This window comes from Dreissena polymorpha, chromosome 1, assembly GCF_020536995.1.
Source record: "Dreissena polymorpha isolate Duluth1 chromosome 1, UMN_Dpol_1.0, whole genome shotgun sequence".
Lineage (NCBI taxonomy): Eukaryota > Metazoa > Mollusca > Bivalvia > Myida > Dreissenidae > Dreissena > Dreissena polymorpha.
In genome coordinates, this window is record NC_068355.1 from 138296059 (window position 1) to 138324008 (window position 27950).

General features: G+C 35.9%; 1 protein-coding gene across 1 annotated transcript; it reads right to left on the bottom strand.

Moving 5' to 3' along the window:
* Window positions 1–4629: 4629 nt before the first annotated feature.
* On the bottom strand, window positions 4630–26196 carry LOC127851740 (uncharacterized). Its single transcript, XM_052385607.1, has 7 exons — window positions 26091–26196; window positions 21336–21479; window positions 18530–18653; window positions 12007–12719; window positions 10933–11210; window positions 9218–9346; window positions 4630–5974 (listed from the first exon to the last, which is right to left on the bottom strand). The coding sequence occupies exons 1-7, from the start codon at window positions 26095–26097 to the stop codon at window positions 5864–5866; spliced, it is 1506 nt and encodes a 501-aa protein (XP_052241567.1). The 5' UTR covers window positions 26098–26196; the 3' UTR covers window positions 4630–5863.
* Between the last annotated feature and the right edge of the window lie 1754 nt (window positions 26197–27950).

The window sequence follows — 27950 nt, forward strand, 5'->3', positions numbered from 1 at the left end:
GACTTCATACCCGAGGATCGCTTGTTCAATTTGCACAGCGTTGGATTACACATTAAAGTATCGCTGGTTTAATTTGCACAGCGTTGGACTACACATTTGATTATCGCTGGTTCAGTTTGCACAGCGGTATACTACACATCTTAGGATCGCTGGTTCAGTTGGCAGAGATTTGAACTACATACCCGAGGATCGCTGGTTCAGTTTGCACAGCGTTGGACAACACATCCGAGGATCAGTGGTTCAGTTTGCACAGCGGTATACTACACATCTTAGGATCGCTGGTTCAGTTGGCACAGCGTTGGACTACACATCTTAGGATCGCTGGTTCAGTTTGCACAGTGTTGGACTACACATCCGAGGATCGGTGGTTCAGTTTGCACAGCGGTATACTACACATCTTAGGATCGCTGGTTTAGTTGGCACAGCGTTGGACGCTGGTTCAGTTGGCAGAGAGTTGGACTACATATCTGAAGATTGCTGGTTCAGTTGGCACAGCGTTGGACTACACATCCGAGGATCGCTGATTTAGTTGGCATCGCTGGACTTCTTACCCGAGGATCGCTTGTTCAATTGGCACAGCGTTGGACTACACATCTGAGGATCGCTGGTTCAATTTGCAGAGAGTTGGACTACATTCCCGAGGATCGCTGGATCAGTTGGCACAGCGTTGGACTACATACCCGAGGATCGCTGGTTCAGTTGGCACAGCGTTGGACTACATACTAGAGAATCGCTGGTTCAGGTGGCACAGCGTTGGACTACATACCGGAGAATCGCTGGTTCAGTTGGTAGAGCGTTGTACTACATACCCGAGGATCGCTGGTACAGTTGGCACAGTGGTGGACAACACATCCGAGGATCGCTGGTTCAGTTGGCACAGCAATGGACTACACATCCGAAGATCGCTGGTTCAGTTGGCACAGCGCTGGACTATTAATCCGAGGATCGCTTGTTCAGTTCGCACAGCGTTGGACTACATTCCCGGTGATCGCTGGTTTAGTTGGCACAGCGGTGGACTACACATCCGAGGATCGCTGGTTCAGTTGGCATAGCGCTGGACTACAAATCCGAGGATCGCTTGTTCAGTTAGCAGAGTGTTGGACTATATACCAGATAATTGCTGGTTAAGTTGGCACAGCTTGGGCTACATACCCGAGGATCGCTGCTTCATTGACACAGCGGTGGACTACAAATCTTAGGATCGCTTGTTTAGTTGGCACCGTGTTGGACTACATTCCCGAGGATCGCTGGTTCAGTTGGCACAGCGTTGGACTTCACACAAGAGGATCGCTTGTTCAGTTGGCACAGCGTTGGACTACCTACCCGAGGATCGCTGGTTCAGTTGACACAGCGGTGGACTACAAATCTGAGGATCGCTTGCTCAGTTGGCACAGCGTTGGACTACATTCCCGAGGACCGCTGGTTCAGTTGGCACAGCGTTTGACCATATACCAGAGGATTGCTGGTTGAGTTGGCACAGCGTTGGACTACATACCCGAGGATAGCTTGTTCAGTTGGCACAGCGATGGACTACATACCCGAGGATCGCTGATTCAGTTGGCACAGCGTTGGACTATATACCTGAGGATAATCAACGTGTAGGCGCTAAAAGCTCTGTGTGGGCCATTTCCATGGGTGTAATTTTACATTTGCTGGCGATTTCTTAGTTGACAGCCATTACACCGCCTTGATAAATCACAAGTCCACCAGACATAATTCTCGCTAAAGATTTAATTCGGACGATACCTGGGTGGCTGACATATAGTAAAGATAACACGCGCTCTCGCAGTTTGACAGAAATAATGACTCTGATGGGCCACATTAAGCATCCGCTACGAATTGTTTATTCGTTACGTCGCGATTAAAAGGGTTTCATCAACGGTTCCTCAGTCATTTCGTTCCAGCCGTTTTGTTCGTAATCAAACACGCGCGAGAGCACGCGCTCTCGTTTTGTTTTCCGGCTAATTTCAGCACTCGTCACGGGAAGCTGCTCTACTTGCGACGTGTAAAATACGTCTTCTGCTTCGAGATTTGTTTGACCTTTCATTGGCGTGTATAATCTCGACAACCCATCGACATTTGTATGATGTTTAGTGTTCTTGTATTGAATGTCGTAATCGAACACTGAAAGAAACATTGCGTACCTTTGTAAGCGCGCGGCTGTGGCCGCGGGAATACATTTACTGGGGCTAAATATTGACGAAAGCGCTTGGCAGTCGGTTACGTAAACTTTTTTCCATAAAGATACGGGTAAAACTTTCGAACAGCCCAGTAAAACGCTGAAGCTTTCTTATCGATTTGATCTGCGCGTATTTACGTACCGCTTTCGTAAGCGATCTTGACGAAAATGCAATCGTCCTTTCAGAACCTTCCTGAATAACATGAGACAGCTTACCGGATATACAATACGGAGACGCTTCGGTCGCGAGGCGTACCGGAAGTTCTGGCCTGTAATGAGTAAGCACTGGTTCTGAAGTCAGACGATTCTTTGAATTTTCGAACGCTGTTTCACATTCGCTCGACCATATGAATTTACGATTTTTTTCTCAAGGAGCGATGTAAGCGGTTTAATGGTTGTCGCGAGATTTGGCAAACATATGTGATAGTAATTAAGCACCCCTAAATATGCTCTGAATGATTTAATGTCTCGCGGAGTCGGTGTTTTAACACTGCCTCAATCTTATCCTGACATTTCCAGAGTCCTTCAGCGTCAATGTCATGACCACAGTATGTAATCCGTTTTTCAACGAAAACACATTTGTCTTTGTTAACTTTGATTCCAAAGAGCTCTAACCTGCTCAACAGTTTCTCGCGATTGTCAAGGTTTGTACAGTCATTGTCACCTGTGACCACCATATCGTCCAGAATGCACTGTTTTCAGGGAATCCCTTGCAGAACTTGGTCGATTGTTCGTTGCCATATTGCTGGGGCAGACGAAGGGCCATACAATATCCGGTTGTAACGTTAAGACCACGGTGTGTGTTAATTGTCCATTATTCCTTGCTCTCTTCGTCGCATTCAAGCTAAATAAATGCTTGTCGTAGATCTAGCTTACTGTATTTTTTTCCGGGAGACAAATTGACAAGAACGTCTTCCAAGCGTGGAAGAGGATATTTGTTAACGTTGATGTTTTGATTTACATTTGCCTTAAAGTCTCAACAAATCCGAACATCACCGTTAGGTTTCACAACTGGTACAATGGGTACAATTTTTGGTTTAAGCGAGTATGGCACTGTTCTGGTCTACATAAATCTAGGTCTAGCATTTTTCCTTTAGCGTCAACCTAGCCTTGATGTCTTTTACCTTTCCGGTGCCATCACTGAAGACAACGGCGTATTTCTTGAGCACGGATTGTAGACGCACATTCGTCGACAAATGGTTGACGGATACGATTTTGTTCCAGTCTAATCGTATTTCTTTTAACCAATCTCTACCAAGGAGACATGGACCGTCACCTTTCACAACAACCAACTGCAGATATTTGCGTTGGCCATTGTATGAGACTGACACCATTACAGTCCCCTCCTGCTCGAGAACTTCTCCGGAATACGTCTTGAGGATTGCCTGCGGTCGTCGCATCTTAACTTGGCCTAACAACTTCCGGAATTTAGTGTTTAACATCAGCGTGACGGTAGATCCGGTGTCCACTTCCACTGTCACGCTTACGTTGTTTATTTCCGGTTTTATGATATGATTCTTCCTTTGTCACCATTCTTCACAGACTTTATTAGATGCACACCTTCAACGGCGCTGTTTTCATCCTCAATGTCATCATACACGCTTTGTGTCCTTTTGGCATGACATTTATGACAGGATGCATTTTATACCTTCAATCCGCCGAATGGTGGTTCGTTCGGCCATAGTGTACAAACATCGACCTGGAACGTGATTTATGCGTGTATATCTTGTTCTTCGGCGGTCTGGTTGCAGTCTTCTAAATGCGGTTGACGTTGCTTCCGGCGTTTGATGTTTGCAACCCAGCGGCGTTCCTTGTTGCGGTTTCCATCGCTATGGAGATTTCAATTGCCCTGTTGAGTGTCAATTATTCTATTGACAACAGCTTTCTTTGGGTTGCTTCGCCTTTGATACCGCACACGAACATGTCCCTAAGAGCATCATTCAATGTCGGACCTAAGTCACAATATTCGGAAAGCTTCCGAAGTTCGGCGATATATTCTGTTGCACTCTCGCCAATGGCTTGGTTCCGTCTATGAAAACGAAACCGTCCTGCTATAAGCAGTGGCTTCGGGGATAAGTGGTTCCTTAATAGGTCACACAGTGTTTTATGTTTCTTCAGATGGCTTCTTCGGTGCGGTAAAGTTACGAAGTAATCAGTATGTTTTTTCTCCAACTAGCGTCAACAATGCTGCCACCTTCCTTTCAGTAGTAATGTCATTTACTAAAAAATATTGTTCGAGTCTTTCTTGATAACTCTGCCATGACTCAACATTACTATCGTATGCGTTAACGTTCCCAATGAGTCCAGCAATTCTATGACAATACTAGTCTTGTACGCACATTTACTGAGAAATAATAAAATCATGAACTATTAATCACGCTGGTTTCAATCAATAATCCTCGTCGCCATTTTGTTGTGTTTGTGGGTTGACATAAACTGATTACACGCAGTACGTTTGGTGGCTATTTTAATACTACATCGTATGATCAGTGGCGAGCATGCAGAAGTACATAGAGGCGTGGCTATCATACACATGATTGGACATTAACCAATCAGATGCTATATAAATACATAACAAATAACGTCTCACACATTTACATAATGTAAAACAACATTCATATGTACCTCCGTTTTAATACACAGAAAACTGTTTGCGACACCAAGTATAAATGTACATCATTGTAAGTAATGTAATTAGTATATTTCCGCGTTTAAAAAATAATTCTAAAACGAAACGGTGATATACAAAACATACATTTTACACTTAACTCAATACCAACAACATATCTTTAAGGTTTCATATGTGCATGTAGACAACTGAGAGTCAAGTTCGCGATAAAATGTGCATATGTGCAATAGTGTAAGAATTCACAATTTGTTTATGTTCATGGAAAAATAATCTGCAATGAACATCGTGACTAAGAAAAAATTAACATCTTGCAGATCTGCGTATAATGAATAACATATCTACAAAATATCATGTTGATTCACATAAAACTGAGAGGCAAATGTTCGATCCAAAGTTCCTATGTACTATGATTAAATACGCAAACTTGCCCTAAATGTAAAGGCGAATATCTATGCAAAACATCGCGACATGCAAAAAAAAATCACACTGCATAAAGCAAACTTTACATGGAATAAAATACATATCTATAAAGTTGTATGCTGATAGTCGTTTGCGGTTATAAATGAAATGAATGAAAAAAAAAAGTCATTTTACGTTACGTCTTTAAAACAAACAGTCTTCATTTTGCAAGGTTGAAAGGTTGCAAACATGCAGTCTAAACGCAAGAGGAAACACATACTCAAAATAAAACTTAAAAACATGTAACATGTGAATGAACGTATGGGGAATACAATCTTCAGAACTAAAAGTGTCCTGTACACCAAGATCAAAGTAAACGCACGAATTGCAAGTAAACACACATTTGTTTTCTTATTGCAATACATTCCCCCCCAATGTACACATTTGATAAAACCCGATTTAATGCATTTTTTAAGATATTTTAAAGTTCATGTAGAAAAAAACAAAACTTTTAGAAAACGCTTCGTTATTTATTTGTTAACGTTTTCTGTCAGAATGGTTTCTCTATGCTTTGTACAAAAGCCGTTTATATCAATTCACATTGCACATTAACAGAAATTATATGTTAATCCAATTTATAGTACGAATTATCTATTCTACTGCATTGCAACTTCTTGATCGTCATGGGTCTTTACTAAATTCACGTGGACCAGTTTGAGGTCCGTTGCCAGGTCGAAGAAGGAAATTTCTAAACGTGCGTTTTGTAGCTGAAATACACAACACGTATTGATTTACAAAAAGGTTTAAGCCTCTAATGCTTTCAACTAAGACCGAGCGGAATTTAACAGGTCAGAATAGAGCAATTATCAACACGATTTTACAAAATACGTCTTGGGAAAACTGCCCAAATACATGACAGCCATCAAACCACGTTTATTTTCGAAGAATGCCCAAATAAATATGATTTTTATTTTCTTCAGACCTGATTGGGTACAAAATGTGAATAATCGAGAGTTCAAACTATTCTATTATAGTATCATAAATGAAACTAACAAGCCGTATTGCGCAAACGGTTTTCAATATAAGGAATCTTAATAAAACAAATAATCAGAGCAAGTTTCTAGCAAATAGCGCAATAAAAGTGACTTCTAGATTTCACTAGCGTTGTCGTTAATTTAGCCTGATTACCAAGCTTTTGTTACCTCATATGGGCCATTGATAACCTGGTCGAGATATAATTGTGACTCTGACCAAATTGCAAGAAGATTAAAAATAAATATTGCCATTATAGTGTTAGCCTGGTAATTATTAACTTTGACCTTGACACCCTGATTTTGACCTAATATAATCCATTTTCAAACTCAACATTTATTACATTCGGAAAAATGCTCGAGTTTTTTTAGGAATATAAGAAATTTATGAGGTATCTAGAGTGTTAACAAGTATTTTCTTTAATTTGACCGATTGACTTTGTACCTTTAACCCCGTAGCCCAGTTTTAAACTATTATCATAATTGGAACACTTTTTTAACGAGCAACGGGAAATAAGTAACACGTTTAGTGTTCACAAGCTGTGCCTTTAATTTGACCTAGTGACCTAGTAAATTAGACTCCAAGTGACACAGTTGCGACTTCAGCCGATATGTCATCAATACAAATGTTTTGAAGATATAGCAATACACTAGGCTTCTAGAGTGAGAATAATATTTTCTAATTTCATTAATATAAACTTGTGACCTTATTCGGCACCCCATATAACCCAGTTTCAAACTCGACCGAGATGTCGTTAGGAGAAATGTTCTGACCAATGTTCGAGAAGATTTGGCAATACATGTTACCTCTATAGCATAAACAAGCTTTTTTCCTTCACATTTACCTATTGAGAAGTTTTTTTTGCACCTTGTAACCCAGCTTTAAACTAGGACGATATTTTATAAGGACAACTCGTTTGACAATTATTCACATTTTGTACCCAATTTCACTTTGTTCTTAAATGTCCTTATTATAATGATGTTAGGAATGCATTAATTATCCCCACGCTTTTTGAAAAAAAGGTGGGGATATTGTGGTTATCTCCGCCGTCCGTCCGTCCGTCCGTCCGTCTGTCTGTCCGTCCGTCCTGGCCACTATCTCCTCCTACACTAAAAGCACTAGAACCTTGAAACTTACACACATGGTAGCTATGAGCATATGTGCGACCCTGCACTATTTGGAATTTTGATCTGACCCCTGGGTCAAAAGTTATAGCGGTTGGGGTGGGGCCGCGTCAGAAATTATCACTCATTTTTTTAGGTTATTTTACATTTACTTCTTTATTTCTACACCGATTCACTTCAAATTGATACTTGACCTCTCTTATGACAATACGGTCAATCTCAACCATGCATGGCCCCATTCCCAACCCTGGGGCGCCCCGCCCACATAGGCCACACCCACCAAAAATTTCCATTTACTATAATTTTTTCATTTCTACACGGATTCACTTCAAATTGATACTGAACTTTTGTTCTGACATTAGGGTCAATCTCAACTATGCATGGCCCCAATCCCAACCCTGGGGCGCCCGCCCACATAGGCCACACCCACCAAAAAATTCCATTTACTATAATTTTTTCATTGCTACACGGATTCACTTCAAATTGATACTGAACTTCTCTTATGACATTAGGGTCAATCTCAACTATGCATGGCCCCATAACCAACCCTGGGGCCCCGCCCACATAGACCACACCCACCCAAAATTGCCTTTACTATAATTTCTTCATTTCTATACCGATTCACTTCAAATTGATATTGAACTTCTCTTATGACAATACAGTCAATCTCAACTATGCATGGCCCCATTACCAACCCTGGGGCGCCCCGCCCACATAGACCACACCCACCATAAATTGCCTTTTACTATAATTTCTTCATTTCTACACCGATTCACTTCAAATTGATACTGAACCTCTCTTATGACAATACGGTCAATCTCAACTATGCATGGCCCCATTACCAACCCTGGGGCCCCGCCCACATAGACCACACCCACCCAAAATTGCCTTTTACTATAATTTCTTCTTTTCTACACCGATTCACTTCAAATTGATACTGAACTTCTCTTATGACAATATGGTCAATCTCAGCTATGCATGGCCCCATTACCAACCCTGGGGCACACCTAGGTCAAACATTCGGCGTGGGGATACGCGTCGGCCTCTGCCGCGCCATTTCTAGTTCCGAACTATTATAGAATCCGGCCAAATATGTTCAAGTTTATTAAACTACTTAATAGCTCAAACAAAACTGTATTAAGAAAGCTAGCCATGCATTGTTTAACATGCTTTAAAATAAGAGAAAATGTCATATATATGTAGTGTTAAATACAAATACATTTTTACAAAAAAATAAGGTCAGAAATATGTAATTATACCTATATTTGTAAACCTATATGCATAACATTGTGTGACCACTGTGTATTAAACCCATCCATGTACCATTCTCACGAAATACGTTCACGAACTATGTTTATTTCGTGTTTATTTAGATTATTTATTTTTTAAAATGATGTGTGTTTTTGTGTGTACTTCAACGCATGCTGTTATTTATATGTATGTTAATGACGATGAGCTTTACATGCTTAAGTCAAAAATAAACTATTCTGTTCTGTTCTGTTCTGACAATGTTCCATGAAAATTCGACCTTAAATGAGGCTTCTTTAGTGATCTGAATGCACATGTGGACGCCATACGACGCACGAAGAATAACAGACGAAATGCAATAAGCAAAGTCATCTTTAATCATTTTCTGCCCAGATAAAGTAAAATTATAAATATACTTTGAGCCTGGTACTGTCCAAAACAAGCATCAGTTCAATATGTCATCATTTGAAAAGTGCATGGATCGTTTATGATTTGAGATAAAGAAAGTATTTGCTTTACAAAATCAGAATAAAAAAAGACGACGGCAAATGGGTTCAATAACATGTACGCTGATCAATATGACATTTTATAAAGAAAAATATTTACCTGTGTTGTTGCGTGGTTTATTAGCATGTCCACAACAAACATATAATCAGCATATTGCCTTGCAGCCTTAATTTTCTTTTCCAGCAGTTGCTTATATTGCCGAAGGTTCGGAAGTGTCAACTGATGTTCCTTTATAATTAAACATATTTGTTTCATAAATATCAAATGCAAGATGAAGAAAAATAATTATTACTTAAACATAAATAATTATTTCAATAAAAAAGTATGAATGCTTCCAAGAAACAAAACACAAGCTGTTAAACGAAACATGAACATACTTAAAGGCAGATTAAAAGAAGCAAAATTATTGAAGATGACGGATACCACCAAAATGGCTTATTTCAAGCAAAATTAATGTTAAAATTATGTGGTTCGCTTTTTCCGTTGATCATACATAATACAAATGCTTCTCGTTTACTAATTGAATCATTTTTATCATCTGAAGGGTACATAACTTTGCAACAATTAGTTCGTTAGACACATAAGAGTATTCGACAGAAAAAACAGATGCACACTAATGTAAGTATTCTGTTGTTGTCGTATATAAAAAAGAGCTGACAGAGGACAGCGCGCTCGACTATTCGAGTGCTTGACAGTATAATGTAAGCCATCATGGAGGGAGGGGGGGGGGGGGTATAATGTGGGTGTGTGATCATTAAATAGATGATCTTTCAAAATAAGAAAACAATTTAATTTTATTTTTTTTTTTGGGGGGGGGGGGATGGGGGGAGAGGGGGGTATAATGTGGGTGTGTGATCATTTAATAGATGATATTTCAAAAATAAGAAAAAAAATTATTTTTTTTGGGGGGGGGGTGGGGGGGGGGGGGGGGAGGGGGCGTGGGGGATGGTTTGGGTGGAGTGCATTGTGGTATGTAAGGTAAGTGTTGTTTTGTCAAACTTTAACATAGATTTATCAATAATATGCATATTCTAAGTATAAAAGGGGCCATAATTCTGTCAAAATGCTTGATACAGTTGTCTGCTCTTGTTTATAGGTTGGGGTCATGTTGGTAAACAGGTATGCAAAATATGAAAGCAATATGTCAAGGGACACAGGAAATATTTGGGGTAGTACGCACACTTTAACATAGATTTATCAAAAATATGCATATTCTAAGTATAAAAGGGGCTATTATTCTGTCAAAATGCTTGATACAGTTGTCTGCTCTTGTTTATAGGTTGGGGTCATGATGGTAAACAAGTATGCAAAATATGAAAGCAATATGGTAAAGGACATTGAAAATATTTGGGGTAGTACGCAAACTTTAACATTTGCACGCAAACGGACACGGGGACGGCAACGCCGACGCCGGGGTGAGTAAGATAGCTACACTATATATATTTCATATATAATAGTCGAGCTAAAAAATTGTTGCGAGTCTACATAGTATAAACAACCTATCTAGAGGGTTCCATGTTTAAACGCATACAACTGAAAAACTAGTTAGCGACACAAAGTTCACAAGTATTGAATGTGAGTATAAATCATTTGCCTAAGTTTAAGGGCACATAGCACTGCAAAGAAAAATGCACTATTCACGAAAATTATGCATTGCATTCTACATCTTATTTAAAGCATTACTATACTATTTGTGTAAATGGGCAGAAACTGTGAGACTTGTGTGACACCAAATAGCTGACACAACCGACCGACAGTGTGATTCCAGTACAACCCCCACCCCCCCCCCCCCAAAAAACATCTTGTATAATTACCGTTATATTGTATTTCTGAAGAATATCCTGGTGTACAGCTAGTATGTCAGGGACATTTTTGAAGCACCGCCCAACTGGCTTATCCACGTTTACGTTGGGTAGCAGACGGGCAAGACATCGCAACTGACGTTTAGAGTTCCACGCTAACAACAACAGTTCGACTTTGTCAATCTCTTGAACATGCGTGGTCCTAGGTCCAGTGTTTATTTCTAAACTGATGATTTCTGCAAATTTAGACAGGGCATCGCAGTCTCCTGGATTAATTGCATACACGTGTCCTGAAAAACAAACAAAAGAGAAACATATCAGAAAGATAACTGAGATACTTTCTTCAGCTTATGTAAGATATAATCAACAATATGCTGTAAACATGTTTTTTAACAGTGTGCTTAGCTTTGAACATGTTAATGCAATAACAAAAATAAATAATGACGCATGTTTGCAATACTAATTAACTTCGTTACATATGCGAATAATGGTACATACTAACTTGTGAAATGGTTGATATTAATATATGTCCGCAATTAAATTAATGGTCCCTTTGTGATATTTATATAATCATTTTTGTAAATACATACAAGTTAAATGTTGTTACAAATTGAATATTCTTATTTTGCATATAAACGTAATGGGGCAGTTTACACCCTGAATAAATGCTTCTTTCTGAGATGCAATAAGATGGTCGGGAACTTTATGTTTTAAGGGTCTGTGATATAAGAAGGGATGCTTTAAGTTATTGTTTAAAATCATGTATGCATTGTTTAATCATTTTTGTCGTTAGTATGGGGTTAGATTAGCCGTCAACTGGCTGAAACTCACAATTCTTTGCAGTGACCATTTCATGCCCGATGGCCGCAGATGTATTCATCGTTATTTGTTTAAATTCGCTTATTTTATGAAATGGATTGTTAAGGTTATTGATCACTAATCTTAAATAAAAGACTATTGAGGTTAACAATATTTTATTCACTTGTGTAACGTTCATATTCCTATATGTAGCATTGGTTTATTTAACATATTTATTACAAACCCCTCAATAGTACGAACGTGTTTAAAATATGACAACATACTCACTTAAGATGTCTTTAGCAATTTTCAATTTCAGATGTTTAAAGTCGATGAAATCCATTGGAAGAACATATAATTTCCATGGTGCCAGATCAAGCCATTGTAATGTGAATTCAAACTTCACTTCAAAATCGTAATTATAGGCTAAGATTGTGTCTTTCAAATCAATGTTCGCTGCATTCATATACGGCGTTTTAAACTCCAACTGTCCGATCTTCACATGTTCGTTAAGATACTCCCACAAATCGTGGAGAGTAATAAAGTTGCCCACGATATGTTCGCAACATTTGCATCCCTCATGTCTACAGTCTTTACCATTTGCTCTGGCAGTGAAAGCCTGCATGACGTACATCAAAAAGGGACTACCCTTTTCTTTGTCCAAATCTGCAGTTGTTGTTGGAGAAGTAGCATTGAACTGAATAAGCTTGAGAGAATTGTTCAAATTCAATTGTTGAGGATAACAGCAGTCCAGAAAGGCAACCACTTTTCCAAAGAGGGGTTTTTCTTCGTTCCATTTATTGAGTCTCTTGCTTACTTTATCCAAATGGTAATACACATTGGGGCTCAGTTGAAAGCCGCTGATTTCATCGTGGTGTCCAGAGTACACGAACAACAATGTTTGAATTTCCTTTTCGGAAAGATCATCAAATGCCTTATCAAGTTTTTCATCAGCTTTAATGTCGTCCATGTTTTCAACCAGTATAATAACATTTTGTGGACTGAAAATATATAGTATTGACATACACACACTGTTATTCAACGGGTATGATTGCCAATAGAAATTAATTTATACATATTAATGCGTTGTAAAAAGACCAATGTTTTATGCAAGTGTCATTTTGACAGGACAATATATGTGCCTTCTCGAGTATCAACACGTTGTTTATTTAATGTCATAAAGTTGTGTTCCCAAAATGACCCAATTTAATACTAAGCTGGTGTATAAAGAGACGTATGCTTTTTCACGTTTCATGAAGAGTGAAAATAAATGTGATAAATAAAGTTTTTACAAGGAATTGTTTGCAACGCATAATTCACGAAGGACAATCAACGACGCAAGGTGATAAAAGACATCTAGATGAACACGCTATGCACAGGAAGCACGATGTTTTAGGTTAAATCGAAATATGACAGATAATAGAGAATGAGAAAAAACTTGTTTGAAAGACTAATTTGAAAAGGGGTCTATACAATTATGTACACAGATATCTTGACACAAGCGTTGTTAAACATTTCGTATAATGTCGATTTTACTCTTGTAAAACAATACCATGCATGGTTATAAATGACCAATATAGAAATGTGTCAACAATTCATTTATGCAAATAATTAATATGAGTTTTGAATCTATTGTTGTTGGAGATGATTCACACATAGAAACACACATTGAATAATATTTATCAAATATAAACAAACGCACGTCATAACGCTATTTTGTAAATTATCGAGAATCCCATCTCAGCCATAGAATACCTTTTACAGGTTTCGATGCTGTTGTGTTCTATCTCTTGCTCAAATTATTCGAGAACACATACGACTTAAAAGTAGTGTTAGTCATTTTGCATAATATTAAGATTTTACATAATTTCCAATAACGCTAATATTTCGTCTTAACTTAGTGAAACATAACTTGAACATTTAACATTAAATATGCATTAGGCTCAGGAGAAGCACCTGTGTGATCACATCGACATTTTTAAGGACAAATCAGAAACTTCGTCAGCTAAATAAACGAAACAATTTACAAATAAAGAAGCACGAGTGGCACCGCGAGTTTAGATCCCTAAAAAGGCAATTTCACCGGTACTTAAAGTCAAGAATTTACTTTTTTTACAATTTGTTCAGATATTCGTTGTGAATCATGTTATACTTTAAGGTAAAAAAAAGATGCAACGCCATAGAAAGCGTACCCGATCGACATGCAAATATTTGAAATTTAACAACGACACGTCATTTTGGAAAATAATGTCCGCTAATAAGTGTCAATTAAACAGTGGACCCTAAAAGGCTGATTCGACATAAAAGCATGTTAAACCAAAGCTGCAAGTACCCAAATAGTTGCAATATATAAAACAATAAAAAAACTGTGGGATTAAACAAAAACACTAGGTAAAACTTAAAAGAAGAGATTAAAAAAACAAAGTAGGTTAAGGCAATCTTCATTTAACTTGATTGTGCCATAGGCATTTACATTTATGAAATATCGACTGAGTAATTCTGGTTAAACGAAACAATGTTTTTCAGTAGTGACTTACGAAGAAATATTTTCCTAAAGTTTCTTGAAGCTTGTTCAGAATATGCGTTTCAATCATTTCATCGCCGAGTTTGAAAATGGTTCTGTTCACTGGAAATCCATGGGTACCAAGAGCAGGCACGTTTTCTTTTAACGAGTATAGTAAAACCTTTTGAACCATCTTTGAGTTATATTTTTGCTCAAACATTTCGACACTTCAACGGAATATTTATTTAAACGATATGTCATCTGAGTAGGAAAATTGTTCATGGGATAAGAAGCGTTCCCGTTTATGGCTATAGTAAAATACTTAAGTAAACCGAATGAAACCTTTTCACGCAAAGTACAAAATATCGATGCAAAGATTTTCAGACGTAAAACCTGGTTGAAACCCTTCACTTGACCAAAAGTTGTTCTCAAGGAAAGTACGCTTAATTAGCAATGAAACTGTAACTATCTTAACCAAAAATGTTTTTAGTACCGTCAACTGATAAATGCAAACCAGAGCTACAAAATAGTGAGTATTCACATCGCCGTCATTGAATTTCACGAAACATGTTTCCGTAACATTATCGTTATCGCTAAATCGCGTCTATGAATTAAATTTTCTCATGTATATTTGTAATCGTTAGTTATCTTCAACGGATACATGAATATTATTAAGGAATGTAAAACAAGATTATTGCCAAGCAATTAAAGTCCCCTACCTACTCAGGATCCACCATTTTCAGCAATATTTGTAGTTTACATCTTGCCATAGCAACAAGAATTTTTGACATAGGAACAAAATGAAATGAAGTGCATAATCTCCATATTGCCATCTATCTATGTTTCAAGTTTCATGAAAAAATATTAAGAACTTTGAAAATTATCGCAGGATCCACCATTTTCAGCAATATTCTAGTTTATTTGTTGCCATAGCAACCGGAATTCTTGACGTAATAACAAAATGAAATGACGTGCATAATCTCCATATTGCAATCATTCCATATTTTAAGTTTCATGAAAAATATGAAGAACTTTTAAATTTATAGCAGGATCCAGAAAAGTGTGACAAACAGACACACAGAGCGCAAACCATAAGTCCCTCTCCAGTTTCACCGGTAGGGGACCAATAAAATATAATGGTACCGTAATCAAGTAATGATTTCTGTAATCAAATTAAACAAGATGGCCATCAGGCCCTAAGGCGCTCACCTGAAAGCCAAAGGAACTAGACTATTCTTAAAAAATGCAAGCTGATTCATGAAGATTATTTTGGGCCAAAAAGTGACTTTTAACATGTTTTTTTATATTTGACATTGTGACCTAGTTTTTGAGCTCATATGACCCAGCTTCAATCTCTGGCAAAATTTCATTGGGACAAATGTTCTGACCAAGTTTCATAAAGATTGGCCAATAAATGTGGCTAATATAGTGTCAACAAGTTTTCACTAAAGCCATATAAGGACAACTGCCCCCCCCCCCTGGCGGCCATGTTTTTCAACGAACCATAACCATTTTCAAACTCACTCGAGCTATTGTTAGAACAAATGTTCTGATAAAGTTTCATAAAGATTGGATAATAAATGTGACTTCTAGAGTGTTAACAAGGTTTTGTAGTAAATAGCCATTTAAGGAAAAATGCCACGCCCCCTTGCGGCCATGTTTTTCAACGGATATCAACCATTTTTGAACTTAGCCCAGATATTATTAGTTCAAATATTCTGACCAAGTTTCATGAGCATTGGACCACAAATGTGACTTCTAGAGTGTTAACAAGGTTTTACCATACAGTAAAGCCATATAAGGAAAACTGCCCCGCCCCATGGCGGCCATGTTTTTCATTCAACTGGAACCATTTTCGAACTCGTCCAAGATATTATTGGGACACATGTTTTGACCAAGTTAAATGAAGATTGGACTGAAAAATGTGACTTCTAGAGTGTTAACAAGGTTTTACTATAGCCATATAGGAAAACTGCCACGCCCCCTGGCGGCCATGTTTATCAACCAACCGCAACCATTTTCGAACTCGTCCAAGATATTATTGGGACACATGTTCTGACAAAGTTTCATGAGTTTCATGAAGAGTGGACTAAAAATGTGACTTCTAGAGTGTTAACAAGGTTTTACCATAGCCATAGAAGGAAAACTGCCACGCCCCCTGGCGGCCATGTTTTTCAACCAACCGGAACCATTTTCGAACTCGTCAAAGATATTATTGAGACACATGTTCTAACCAAGTTTCATGAAGATTGGACAATAAATGTGACCTTTAGAGTGTTAACAAGGTAAATGTTGACGACGCACGACGCACAACGCACGGCGCACGACGGACAAAAGGCGATCACAATAGCTCACCATGACCACGTTGTGCTCAGGTGAGCTAAAAAGGCCAATGTTGTACCAATACCGCCACGTTTACCCGTAATCCCCAAAAATACCTATATATCGTATAGAGTACATTCTTATGTATATGATTGTTGTTTGTCCCGTACATGTGAACATTATTTGTAATTGCATAATATAGAAAACAACGAAACTCTAGAAACTATCAGGCGAGAAATTATTGTTGTTATCACAATCATTTCATTGATTGCCTTGTACCACTCGTCTTTACTCGCTTAAATGTATTTGTTTATTTAAATATAAACGTAAACGTACATTTCTGCAAATGTCTTATCGGTATTTGAAGCATATGTATCACACGTTTGTGTGTGCCTCATTCACATTATTATGATACCGCACATCAACAAAAGGACACAGTGGAATTTGTTTGACTCACACAGGTGTTCTTATTAATTGCCTGGATTCTAGGTGACATATCACTCATAGCCTAGTTTGCGGGTACCACGCAACCGTGCGGTCAGATGGTGCAAATAATCACTAAAAGTTTAGTGAGTGGGTGTTAGGTGATTAAAGTGCAATAAACCTAAGATTTGGCAAATAGTTTACAACAAGAGATGTGTTCGTCAGAAACACGATGCACCCTACTGCATCGCTTTGAAATAAAATTTCTATTTATCATTTGGCAGGTACAGAAATCGTCTCCCTTTAAAGCTTATTACTTCCCTTGGATTTTGTCCAATCCAACCGCGGGGGGGGGGGGAGGTCTGTAGACAGTCAAAAATGACCAAGTCAGACATCACTGTCAACCAAGGCCTGTAGTTTATCAAAGAGATCATAGCCAGAGTTCATCATGTATCTATGTACATAGGTCCACAGGTATGTAATGAACCCTACTATGCACAAACTAGTACAGGAAAGAAATTATAATTTTTTCATTAAAAAAAACCTTGACAAATCAATCATTTGAGTTAAAAATAATCAAAATAAAAAATCTGAACAGTAACTGTGAAAAGAACTTAAATTCTTGGTAAAGAAATATACAATCTGAAATTATATAAATTAATTCCCTTGAAAATTATTGTCTCTAACAAATCTCTATTTTTAGTAGCAAATGATTAAAAGCAACTACCGTGACTGTAGATTCAGCACTCAAAATGTGCAGCTCCATGAGATACACATGCATGCCAAATATCAAGTTGCTATGTTCAATATTGAATAATTATCTCCCTTTAAAGCTTATAAATTCCCGTGGATTTGTATTATTGACCTTAGACCTTGAAGGATGACCTTGACCTTTTACCACGATGTGTTTGTCAGAAACACAATGCCACCTACTGCACCGCTTTGATTTATTTAACAAAAATAATTTGGCAGGTCAGATAATTATGTCCATTTCAAGCTTATTACATCCCTTGGATTTGTTTTTTCGACCCCGTGACCTAGTTTTTGACCCGGCATGACACATATTCGAACTTGACCTTAATATTGTCAACTTCTGACCAAGTTTGGTAAAGATCGGATGAAAACTATTTGAATTCGAGAGCGGACACGAAAAGTGTGACAGACTGACAGACTGACGGACAGTGCGAAAAGTATATACCCCCTTTTCTTCAAAGGGGGCATAAAAAGCGTAAAGCTTAAACTATATTTCAGACAGACGCACAGATGCGTCATGCTAATTAAATATCAAATTGTTCTTATGTAAAAAAGATCATGGCTCAAAACATGGATTTTTTATCACCGATAATCATTTCGCACGTGATGTTCAAGATAATGATTTAATTTCAGCAGACATCGTAACAACAACTGTAATTACTAACGATGTCGAACAATATTAAAAAAATGCATGGAACGGGCGATCCAGGCTGTACATTTGTGTATAGATGCATACGATAATACACTTAACTATGCATTTTCCAATCAATGATAATCAATGATGCAAACAATTCTGACAAAAGCACCTACTTTATACACATTGCTGGCAGTACTTTGGAGGTTATCACTTCTTTAAACTTTTTTATGTCATCTTGTAAAACTTCTCCGGCTTTTTCATCATACCCAGCAATCAGAATGGCTCCCCAATTGGCATCTAGAATATAGGAGTGAACCTTTAAATGGGTTAACATAATTTCTTCGTTTGTTAAATTGAAGTATTGGATTGCACTCTATAAGAACAAATTTAGGCGTTTTTTTGTGAATAACGACGTGTCAGTCGGTGAAGTATTATCAAAGCTGCCAACGCCAAATAAAGCAATGTTCTCAATTTTGATTAATTTAAATGTCGCCATCGGATCTACACAATCGGTTCTTAAATCGAAAACCTTGGCAGACGTATTACACATATTGCATCGGCGGTTCAGACGAAAAGCCCAGGCCTCAATGCAACAAAATGATGTTATTCTTTCAAATCAATCATCAATCTTAACAAATGCAGCGTTAGTACTTGGCTTGATTCATTTTCATAACATTTTTACAATTAATCGTGAGATGATGTACGTGTTGGCTATTGAGGTATTTGAAAAGAATTCTGAAAATAACCCGTCACTCTGGGAACGTGTGAATCAATTAGCTTGAAAATTTGTCTTGTACATCTACACTTCATGGTCATGACATTTTTTTATGTTTATACTCAATAGCTGAAGTTCTGTATTTGTAATTTGCTTAACAAACTTTCTATTATATTTCTACCATACACGTTGCCAAGTCAAAGTCCACATTACTAATGAAAAATTGTTTTGCACACCTAAATTTCAGATGATGACATAGTTTGAGCTGAAATTCAAATACTGCATAAGTGTACAGTTGTTCCTACCACTTTTAAACATGTCATGCAGACAGTCTTACCGGCGCCAAACAACCAACCAACCAATCGAAGAACATCGTGACGCCCATATACCCACTGTAAAACCTAATCCGAAGGTACATAAACAAACCTGGTCACCGCATATGAATGGTTAATGCAATGTATAGGGGTTTCAACCGATTTGTTTTAGAGCGTTAAACTTTTACAATGGCCTAGATATCTTTGAAAATATAAAGGTCCACATCAAAAATCATTATACAATATCATCAAATTCCGATTCAAATAGCTATAAAACACGTTTTAATTCCAAATTTATACCTATTAAAGGTTAATCAAAGCAAAACAATTTAGGAATTAGTTTTAGGCACGTTGAATCAAACCAAAACAAGTATCAATGAAGTTTACATAATATTTGCTAAGAACGTTTTAGAGACATAGTCTCATATTATTAAATGCTAAAATGAATATCTAGAATTTTAAGAAAGGAACCTCAGAAATGTTTGTTAAAGTTCCAAATAACGTATCTTTATTGTGTTTGTTGATTATAAGCAGTATTATTATTTAACATCTCCAAACTAAATTTTAGTAAACAAATAAAAAAAGACATTCATTTTCAATTTCTAAAAAGCATTGCAACACAGAAATCTGAACACAATATGCAGTTCATTTTCAATCATTTGGAGTCGATTAGAACCAAACAAGCCCAAAATGAACATCGAACTAACAATAACAGTCCAAACTGTATAAATGCATGAAAGTCATTGCCGATGATATGTATAGACATTAATATTCAACCCATTGAAGTGCACGGAAACAGTATCACAGTGTACACCCGACTTTTTACAAGGCATGCAAACACATATCATATTAATCACCTGTTTATGTGTTAAGGTAAACAACTAGAAGGTTAATAGTAATAATATTTTCAAATATAAACAGGTTAACACCTCAGTTGCGTTAGAAGGAAAAAAGTCCATAATATATTTTGTAGCATTCATTTGATACACACATGTTTAATATATTTTGTTAAGTACTAGCAATCAAAATATAAATACGTGAAACTCCAGCTGCTGGAGCAGTATTGCATTCTTATTATGTACACTTTGTTGGTCCTTTATTTAAAGCAAACGACCAATTGCCAAAAAAACAACGAAACAGCACAATACGAAACAACAAACACACATAGAAGAATAAAGCTGGGGTAACCTCCTTGGAACGGTCAATACAAAGCTGTGCATATTATTACAAATAAATAATAGGCTTTTTATCACATGCCATACCCTATTTCCCATGTAATATAACCATTACGAATATTTTAATCTTACACATGTGTAATATACTTCTAAGCGCTTTGATTTGTTTAATTTTCGTTCATTGACCAATCGCATTTTGTTATTTTGCTAAAATGACGTTGCAACGTCAAATGACGTAACGAAATGTTAATAACATTCGGGATTTATCATTATTGTTTGCGTGAATATTTATTTAATTTGCTCATTTAAAATCATGTGATAAACAAGAGATTTGTTTGTCAGAAACACAATGCCCCCCTTCTGCGCCGCTTTGATACATGTTTTTTTTACCTTTAACCTTGAAGGATGGCCTTGACCTTTCACCACTCAAAATGTGCAGCTCCATGAGATACATATGAGTTCCAAATATCAAGTTGCTATATGAAGGGACATAGAATAATGAGCATTTTTCGAAACCTAAATGCGAAACCTAAATGCAAAGTGTGACAAAAGGACGGACGGTCCGATCACTATATGCCCTCCTTCGGGGTCATAAACAGATCTGGCACTCGTTGTCATATCATACCATATTTTATAAACTCGTCCAGAAAATTCGTTTGAAAGCTCGCCAAAGGCTTTCTTACTAACAAAATTCCTGAACTCGTTTAATAAAATATGGTATGATATGACAACGAGTGATGATTGAGTATTATCATGTGTATAAAAACAGTCTTACTTATAAAAGGTTGAATTGTCTCCCCGCAAGTATGGCACTTGACTGGATTTATGTATGAATTCCTCATACAGGAGCAACAAATGCGGATCCGTCTCGTACATGCTGCTTGTACTGGTAAATTTAAGTCATGTCCGTCGAATCTCTCTGAAAGAAAGGTACGGATAGCGTGAATTGCAATGAAAAAAGCACTGTTTTACATTGCATATTTTAACTATTGTTTTGACGGGATTGATTTGGAAAAAAATGTCTGGATAACGTTGAAAATAATTACTTTTACTACGCTTTAATTTGGTTCGTACTTTTTAACAAGCTAATAATGTTAGTATTCTTAGTATTCACATGAAATCTATAGATACGTGTACTTTCAGTTTGATAATTATGCAATCCAGTTTATTCCAGAGACAGCTTACGTTGTTAAATGTATTGAAGCTTTATAATTTATAATTACCAAACAATAAACGCATTTCTCATTCACAATTCAAAGTTTTAGGTTTGTATTAGATCACTAATTTTTTAAAGATTTGTTTGAGTATTATGTATGGCTTATCATTTACTAAAAAGAATATCGCAACTAAAAAATTAATTAATTAAAAATTAATGTGAAAACGACTTAAGACTGAATATCTCAAACAAGGAAAACTAGAAATAACTATGTATAATTATTGAAAATTGAAATTTATGACAAACTTAATTACCTTGGTATAAAACTCCATTATACTGTAAGCTCAATAAAGCTCACTGCACACCTAGTGAGCAAGATTTTAAGTTTAAGAAATATAGCACCATAATATTAGTTATTTGACGCTTCAGTTGTAACTAAACTAGCATACGGTTAAGAAGTTTGGGGATCTATCAGGTTTAAAAAAATGCATCTCTTAAGTATGTAAATATATATATGGTTTTTGCAAACATACATCAAGTGCAGCTGTCTTAGAAGATCAATGAGGTTTTCCACTAGCTATTTTCTGGAGATGGTCCTTACATTTTGTTGCAAAATCATTAATTAACCAAATTCACTAATACGATAATTGCCCAAGAATTTTTTTAAATTTATAATAAGGATGGTCCCTCTTACTTACATGATTTTGTTGAAATTAAAGAACATTCTAATAATTTTAGGTATTCAAATACAGTTAGGCTACCTAAGCTAAGAACAACCAGGTATGGTATAAACTCTTTCAGATACGCAGCTGTAAAACTCTGGAATAATTTACCATATCATTTTAGACAAATTTCATCCTTCAACTCCTTTAAAGCCATGCTTGGCTACTGGAATGGATCAGTTTGCTCTTGTCCATCTTGCGTAAATAACTAAATGTATTTTAAATTTTACATTTTTAGCCTGTGCCACTGAAAGGGTTTAAATCGAATCCCACGTCCATGTGTCTGCTATTGTCTTCCCTTAGATATTTTTCCCTGCATGATCTCTACTCTTTGCCTTAGTTTTGTAAACTTAAGTGCTTATGCTCCCTGTTTTGCTACCTTATGTTTACCCGTATATTTTGCTTCTCATGTGTTTAACATATTTGTGTATGTGTATGCAAGCAATGTAAATTAATCATGTAAATTAATCATGTTAATTTGAGCCGTATATTATTTAAAAAGTCATAGAGTTCTTAGATTTAATGTTTTATTTGTACTCTTAAAATTCTACAACATCGTTCAAGATGTGATTTTTCTTAATAATATTATATAGCTTTTGAATTTTATGTTCTATGTTATTGTTTTTAGCTGCTATCTTATCTTATGTTTGAGCTTGCTTCATATATGTTCCAATATGTATTGTGGTGTCTTGTTATGTTAAATGTGCTTTAGATTCCTTTGTTTTCCTTTTTGTACTGCTTTTCATTTTAATGTTTAACCTTTCATGTTTGTATGCTTTGTACAATATTTATTTATTCATAACTAATACTGATATTTTAAGTGCATGTAAACACTAGTCTTTCATGGTATTTTAAGTTACCTCTAGTCTTTTAAAGAAATATTTATTTCATACTCATATTCTCTGTTGTTCTAAACTACAGGGTTGTTATAACTATGTTTGATTTTATGTGTTATATATAATGTTTGTTACCATGCCATGTAATGTGTAAGTCGGCTTTAAAAGCTCTTCAAAGCTTGTGTTTTCATGTTTGAAATATCCGACTTTATAAATAAATATTACTTGACTTGACTTTACTTGACTTGAAGATCTATGTATGAGAATACTATCACATATAATACCTTTGCTCAGGGTTGCCACCAACCTGATGAAATAAAATTCCCTGACTTTTCACCGACTTTTCCCTGACCAAATCTTGGTTTTCACTGACTAATTTCGCGATATATTCGGCCTCCTCCCCATACAGCCGACAAAATCCACCATTTAATGTTTATTTTATTCTTTAACATAAAATATTGAACAAATAACAAAGCAGTACTTTTTTTGTACACTAAACTCTGCATGATGCAAGACTATATAGTAAATACCACAACACCAAAGATAAAAAGGTTATGCATATACAACCACCACATAATATGATTATATCTCAAAATCTATGAACAAAACATACTTCTATAGGTAGATACTTGTGATGTTAGTTATGGCAATACAGTAGTACATTGTAGCACAACACCAATGACACACAAAAAACTGTCCATATACAATATCCATCACAAACCATGATAACATTTTAACATCTAGGCACAAGCATAGGTGAATACATATGATTATGGGTAATAAGAAATGTTAATAGAAATAAATCTATTTATAAATGTATTCATTTTTAGAGTGCCAACCCATGATGACAACTCAGGGTCTTTGAGCCAACAATCATTATATCATGTTTGTTTACTCATGCTGGTAATATGTCTATCAATGTGTACATTATATTAAATCTAAAATTAGAAGAGAAAATCAATTTGTGATCTGTGATATATGGTAGGTTAATACATGAAAATCATGCAGTTAGGAGCAGAAGCAGGTCTTCTTGATAACTGAAATAAATAAGCAAAGTTAGTATAGCTCTTTCATGCTGTCATCTCCAACGATCCTGCAAAGCATAAAACATAGAATTAATCAGCTCTGGGGGTCAAGGGTTGCAAAGCCTTTCAGCCTTCAAAGATACCATAAAAATAATCAAAGATAAAAAAATAGATAAGTTTACATTTTTGAACATGCTTTACACATGTTAATGTTTCATGTACATAGAACTAGTCAAAACATTTCAAATAAAAATGATATTGTTGAATCTACTAAAACAATTGATACCCGAAGACTGCCATAGCCACTAAATAACTTATGCATCGACCTAAAATTTTATTTTCCCTGACTTTTCTGAAATTTAATTTTTCACTGACCATTTTTTAAAATTCCCTGACTTTTCACTGAACTTGAAAAAAAATCAAATTTCCCTGACTTTTCAATTTAAGTGGCAACCCTGTTGCTAGTATATTATGTAAACCTTGACTGTACAAAAGCTTTTTGAGATCTTGTTGACAATTTGGGCTTTTAGTTTAGTTATACATTGAATCAAAACGTTAGCATAAAATACCATTATCAAAAACGTTAACGGCTTCTAATTCAATACGTCGAGTCATGATTTGATAGGATAAATTTTCAAAGTGAATTATAATTTTATGTTTAAGTATGCATCAATATATTGAATATAATAATTGGCATTACAAAGCTCTGAAAGATTTAGGCAACGTGCTCAAGGATTAGAAAGTGAATCTTGTATTAGTGAATAGAATAATATCGCTAGAGAAAAAACTACAGAAATAGCAAACTGTGAAGCAGCAAAGTAGTTGACTTGGAATATCACTTCTTATGCCTTTTTAGCACAACTAGGCAGTCCTTATAAGAAGGCTATATGTCCATAACACATGAGGACGACCTTGACACATTTGGACATTCCATATACAAAGACTATATGTCTATAATACATGGGGACGTCCTTAATACAACTGGACAGTCCCATTACAAAGGCTTCATGTCCATAACACATGGGGACTTCCTTAACAGATTCGGACTGTCCCCATACAAAGACTACATGTCTATAACACACGGGGACGTTCTTTACACAATCGGACAGTCCCATTACAAAAGCTACATGTCTATAACACATGGGGACTTCCTTAACAGATTTGGGCAGTTCAATGACAAATACTACATGTCTATAACAAATGGAGACTTCCGTATAACAATTGGACAGTCCCCATACAAAGGCTACATGTCCGTTACATATTGGTTCTTCCTGTAGCACTATTGGATAGTCCCTATGCAATAAATATGTACGCGTTATCGAGTTACACATGAAGTACTAAATTAGCAAATCGTTTTCACTTTCAACTAGTTCTCATCTATGATTTCCAATACATACAATAGACAATTCAGAATTATTTATAATTTTATTATACATGGTATCTTTAAACAAAACGAATACCATGCTAGTTGGCCACCTTGTTTGTCCTCGATAACACTAACGATTTAAACCAATTAGTTGTTTACGTATGCATTGAATTATCTTTGCATGTGAACTATTTGTTTATTAGTTGGTATCCATGTATATGTGTTAAATATATGGTCAAAGGCATGCATTTGCTGTTTCTGCCAATAAACGGAAACTGAAGCTTTTGTGTGTATATTCCCATTTTCTTAAATTGAAGCAATATACAAATAAATGAATACTAAGCCAATGCGTTTTGTTCCCAAACAAAGAAACAAACTATCATACATAGGCGTTGGTTATAAAATATTTTAGACAAACAATTTACCTTTCATGACTTCATTAACCAAGCATATTTCGCACAGGGTATCTCCTCCTTTGGTTTCCCACTCCGGAGCAGAGTGTTTTCTGCAGATGGTCTAAACAAAACAAATTGCAATATTATAGCATCTCTTGAAACCATCGTAATAGCCTTATCTAATATTATTTAACAAAGGTACCACTTATATTCAACAATTTACTAATAATATTAGAATTGCGCAATTAAAAGTGCATTTCCAATATTGCTTAAAAATCAAAGAGTAAATGTATTTACAAACGGAATGTTTCAATAGTTACTTACACATGCTGCAATAACACTTCAATAACATTATTTTGCTGTATTAATGGATATACAAATTCATGTACATAAAATGCGAAAATAACGACAATAAGCCTGGTAACTAGGCAAATAAATAAACGAATTCGAATTATAAATGCTTTGAATTTCCTTGATTGTTTTACCCAATATTAAAATGATACATATATATGAACGAAATATGTGCGATCACATTTATAATGGTACCATAAATAAAATAATGTTTACCTCAATGAAATATATAATAAAAAAAATTTAAGCTGACGCCTACACGTTAAATTGTTATCGTTTCAAAAGAACAAAATATGTATATGTATCGTATGAACAAAACTGCACAATAAAGTGTGGATTTCCCAAATGTGTACACGCTTTTGTAAATAAATGAATATCTACTGTACACACGAAAATAAATTGTAATTGTATAAAACTCTAAATTTTGTGTGATTTTTGTTGAGAAAATTGTATATAAACAAACACTATTCATTTTAATAAAAATTGATGTGGTTCATTTTCCCGTGCACAAGTTTTATCTGGAATCACTGAGTGCATATATTAACAACACTAGTATTAAGTTTTTAATTCGATGATAATTAACGAAGTTTTCCAGTTGAGTTGGCATCTGTTACATCCGTTTCTAAGCAACACATTTTAAAACAGACTTGTGTTGATTTTGCATTAATGTGAAGTCATTAAAGTAAAATGATATAAACACACATAGCTCATTTTGCTTAGTTAGGCTATGTCAAGCCTATAACTTAACAATTGTAAAGGTTCCAAGGCATCGAATTTAGATCTTGTTTGCATTTCGGCTTTGGCATAACAATATGTTAAACATTTGTTGATGAAATTCGCAAATCACCAAACCGCAAAACATTGTTCAAATCGTTAATTAAACAATCCAAACAGAATGCCATATAAGTTGATTGAATTCATATTATATAGCATATCATGTACTTTATAAAGTGCATGTTTATTTATCATTTAAACACTTAAATTTTCTCATGAAGCCGATCAAACAGATACACTTTTATTTTTTATAAAAACTGTCTTCAGACATTTTAGATAACCAGGTAAATACTTAGAAACACACAGAAATTACAGTTCAATACCTCAATCAAGATTGCAATTATTGTGCGAAAACTCTGTTTCTATTTCAAATTTAACTGATTTTTACACGACTTGCAATTAATGCAGCCCATCGCAAACTTCCCTGTTAACAGAAGTTCAGTACTTAGACCCCATCCTAACTGAAAACTTTTTATATATTTTTAGCAAACGTGACCTGGATATTGACCCTAAAAACAAACCATTCATGAAAACTAGAGAGTTGTTGCACGCACACACTAGTTTGCCATTTAGCAAAAGCACAAACGGTGCATAATTTTGCTAATATTAAGGTCAAGAGTATGGATTTGTGCTACTGGTCTCACATAATTATTTCAATGACATGAGTGAAGTTTCAATAACATATATCTAAGATATAAAGAAAATTTACTCATTGCATACAAACTTTAATATGAATTTAAATTTGCGCGCAAACCTCGGCCTGAC

What these genes read in the sequence shown, in the direction of transcription:
- LOC127851740 (XM_052385607.1), bottom strand. An exon ending in GACAATTCAACCTTTTATAA is followed by an intron (nt 18,654 to 21,335) that starts GTAAGACTGTTT and finishes CCTATATTCTAG; the next exon opens with ATGCCAATTGGGGAGCCATT. An exon ending in CTGCCAGCAATGTGTATAAA is followed by an intron (nt 12,720 to 18,529) that starts GTAGGTGCTTTT and finishes ATATATTTTCAG; the next exon opens with TCCACAAAATGTTATTATAC.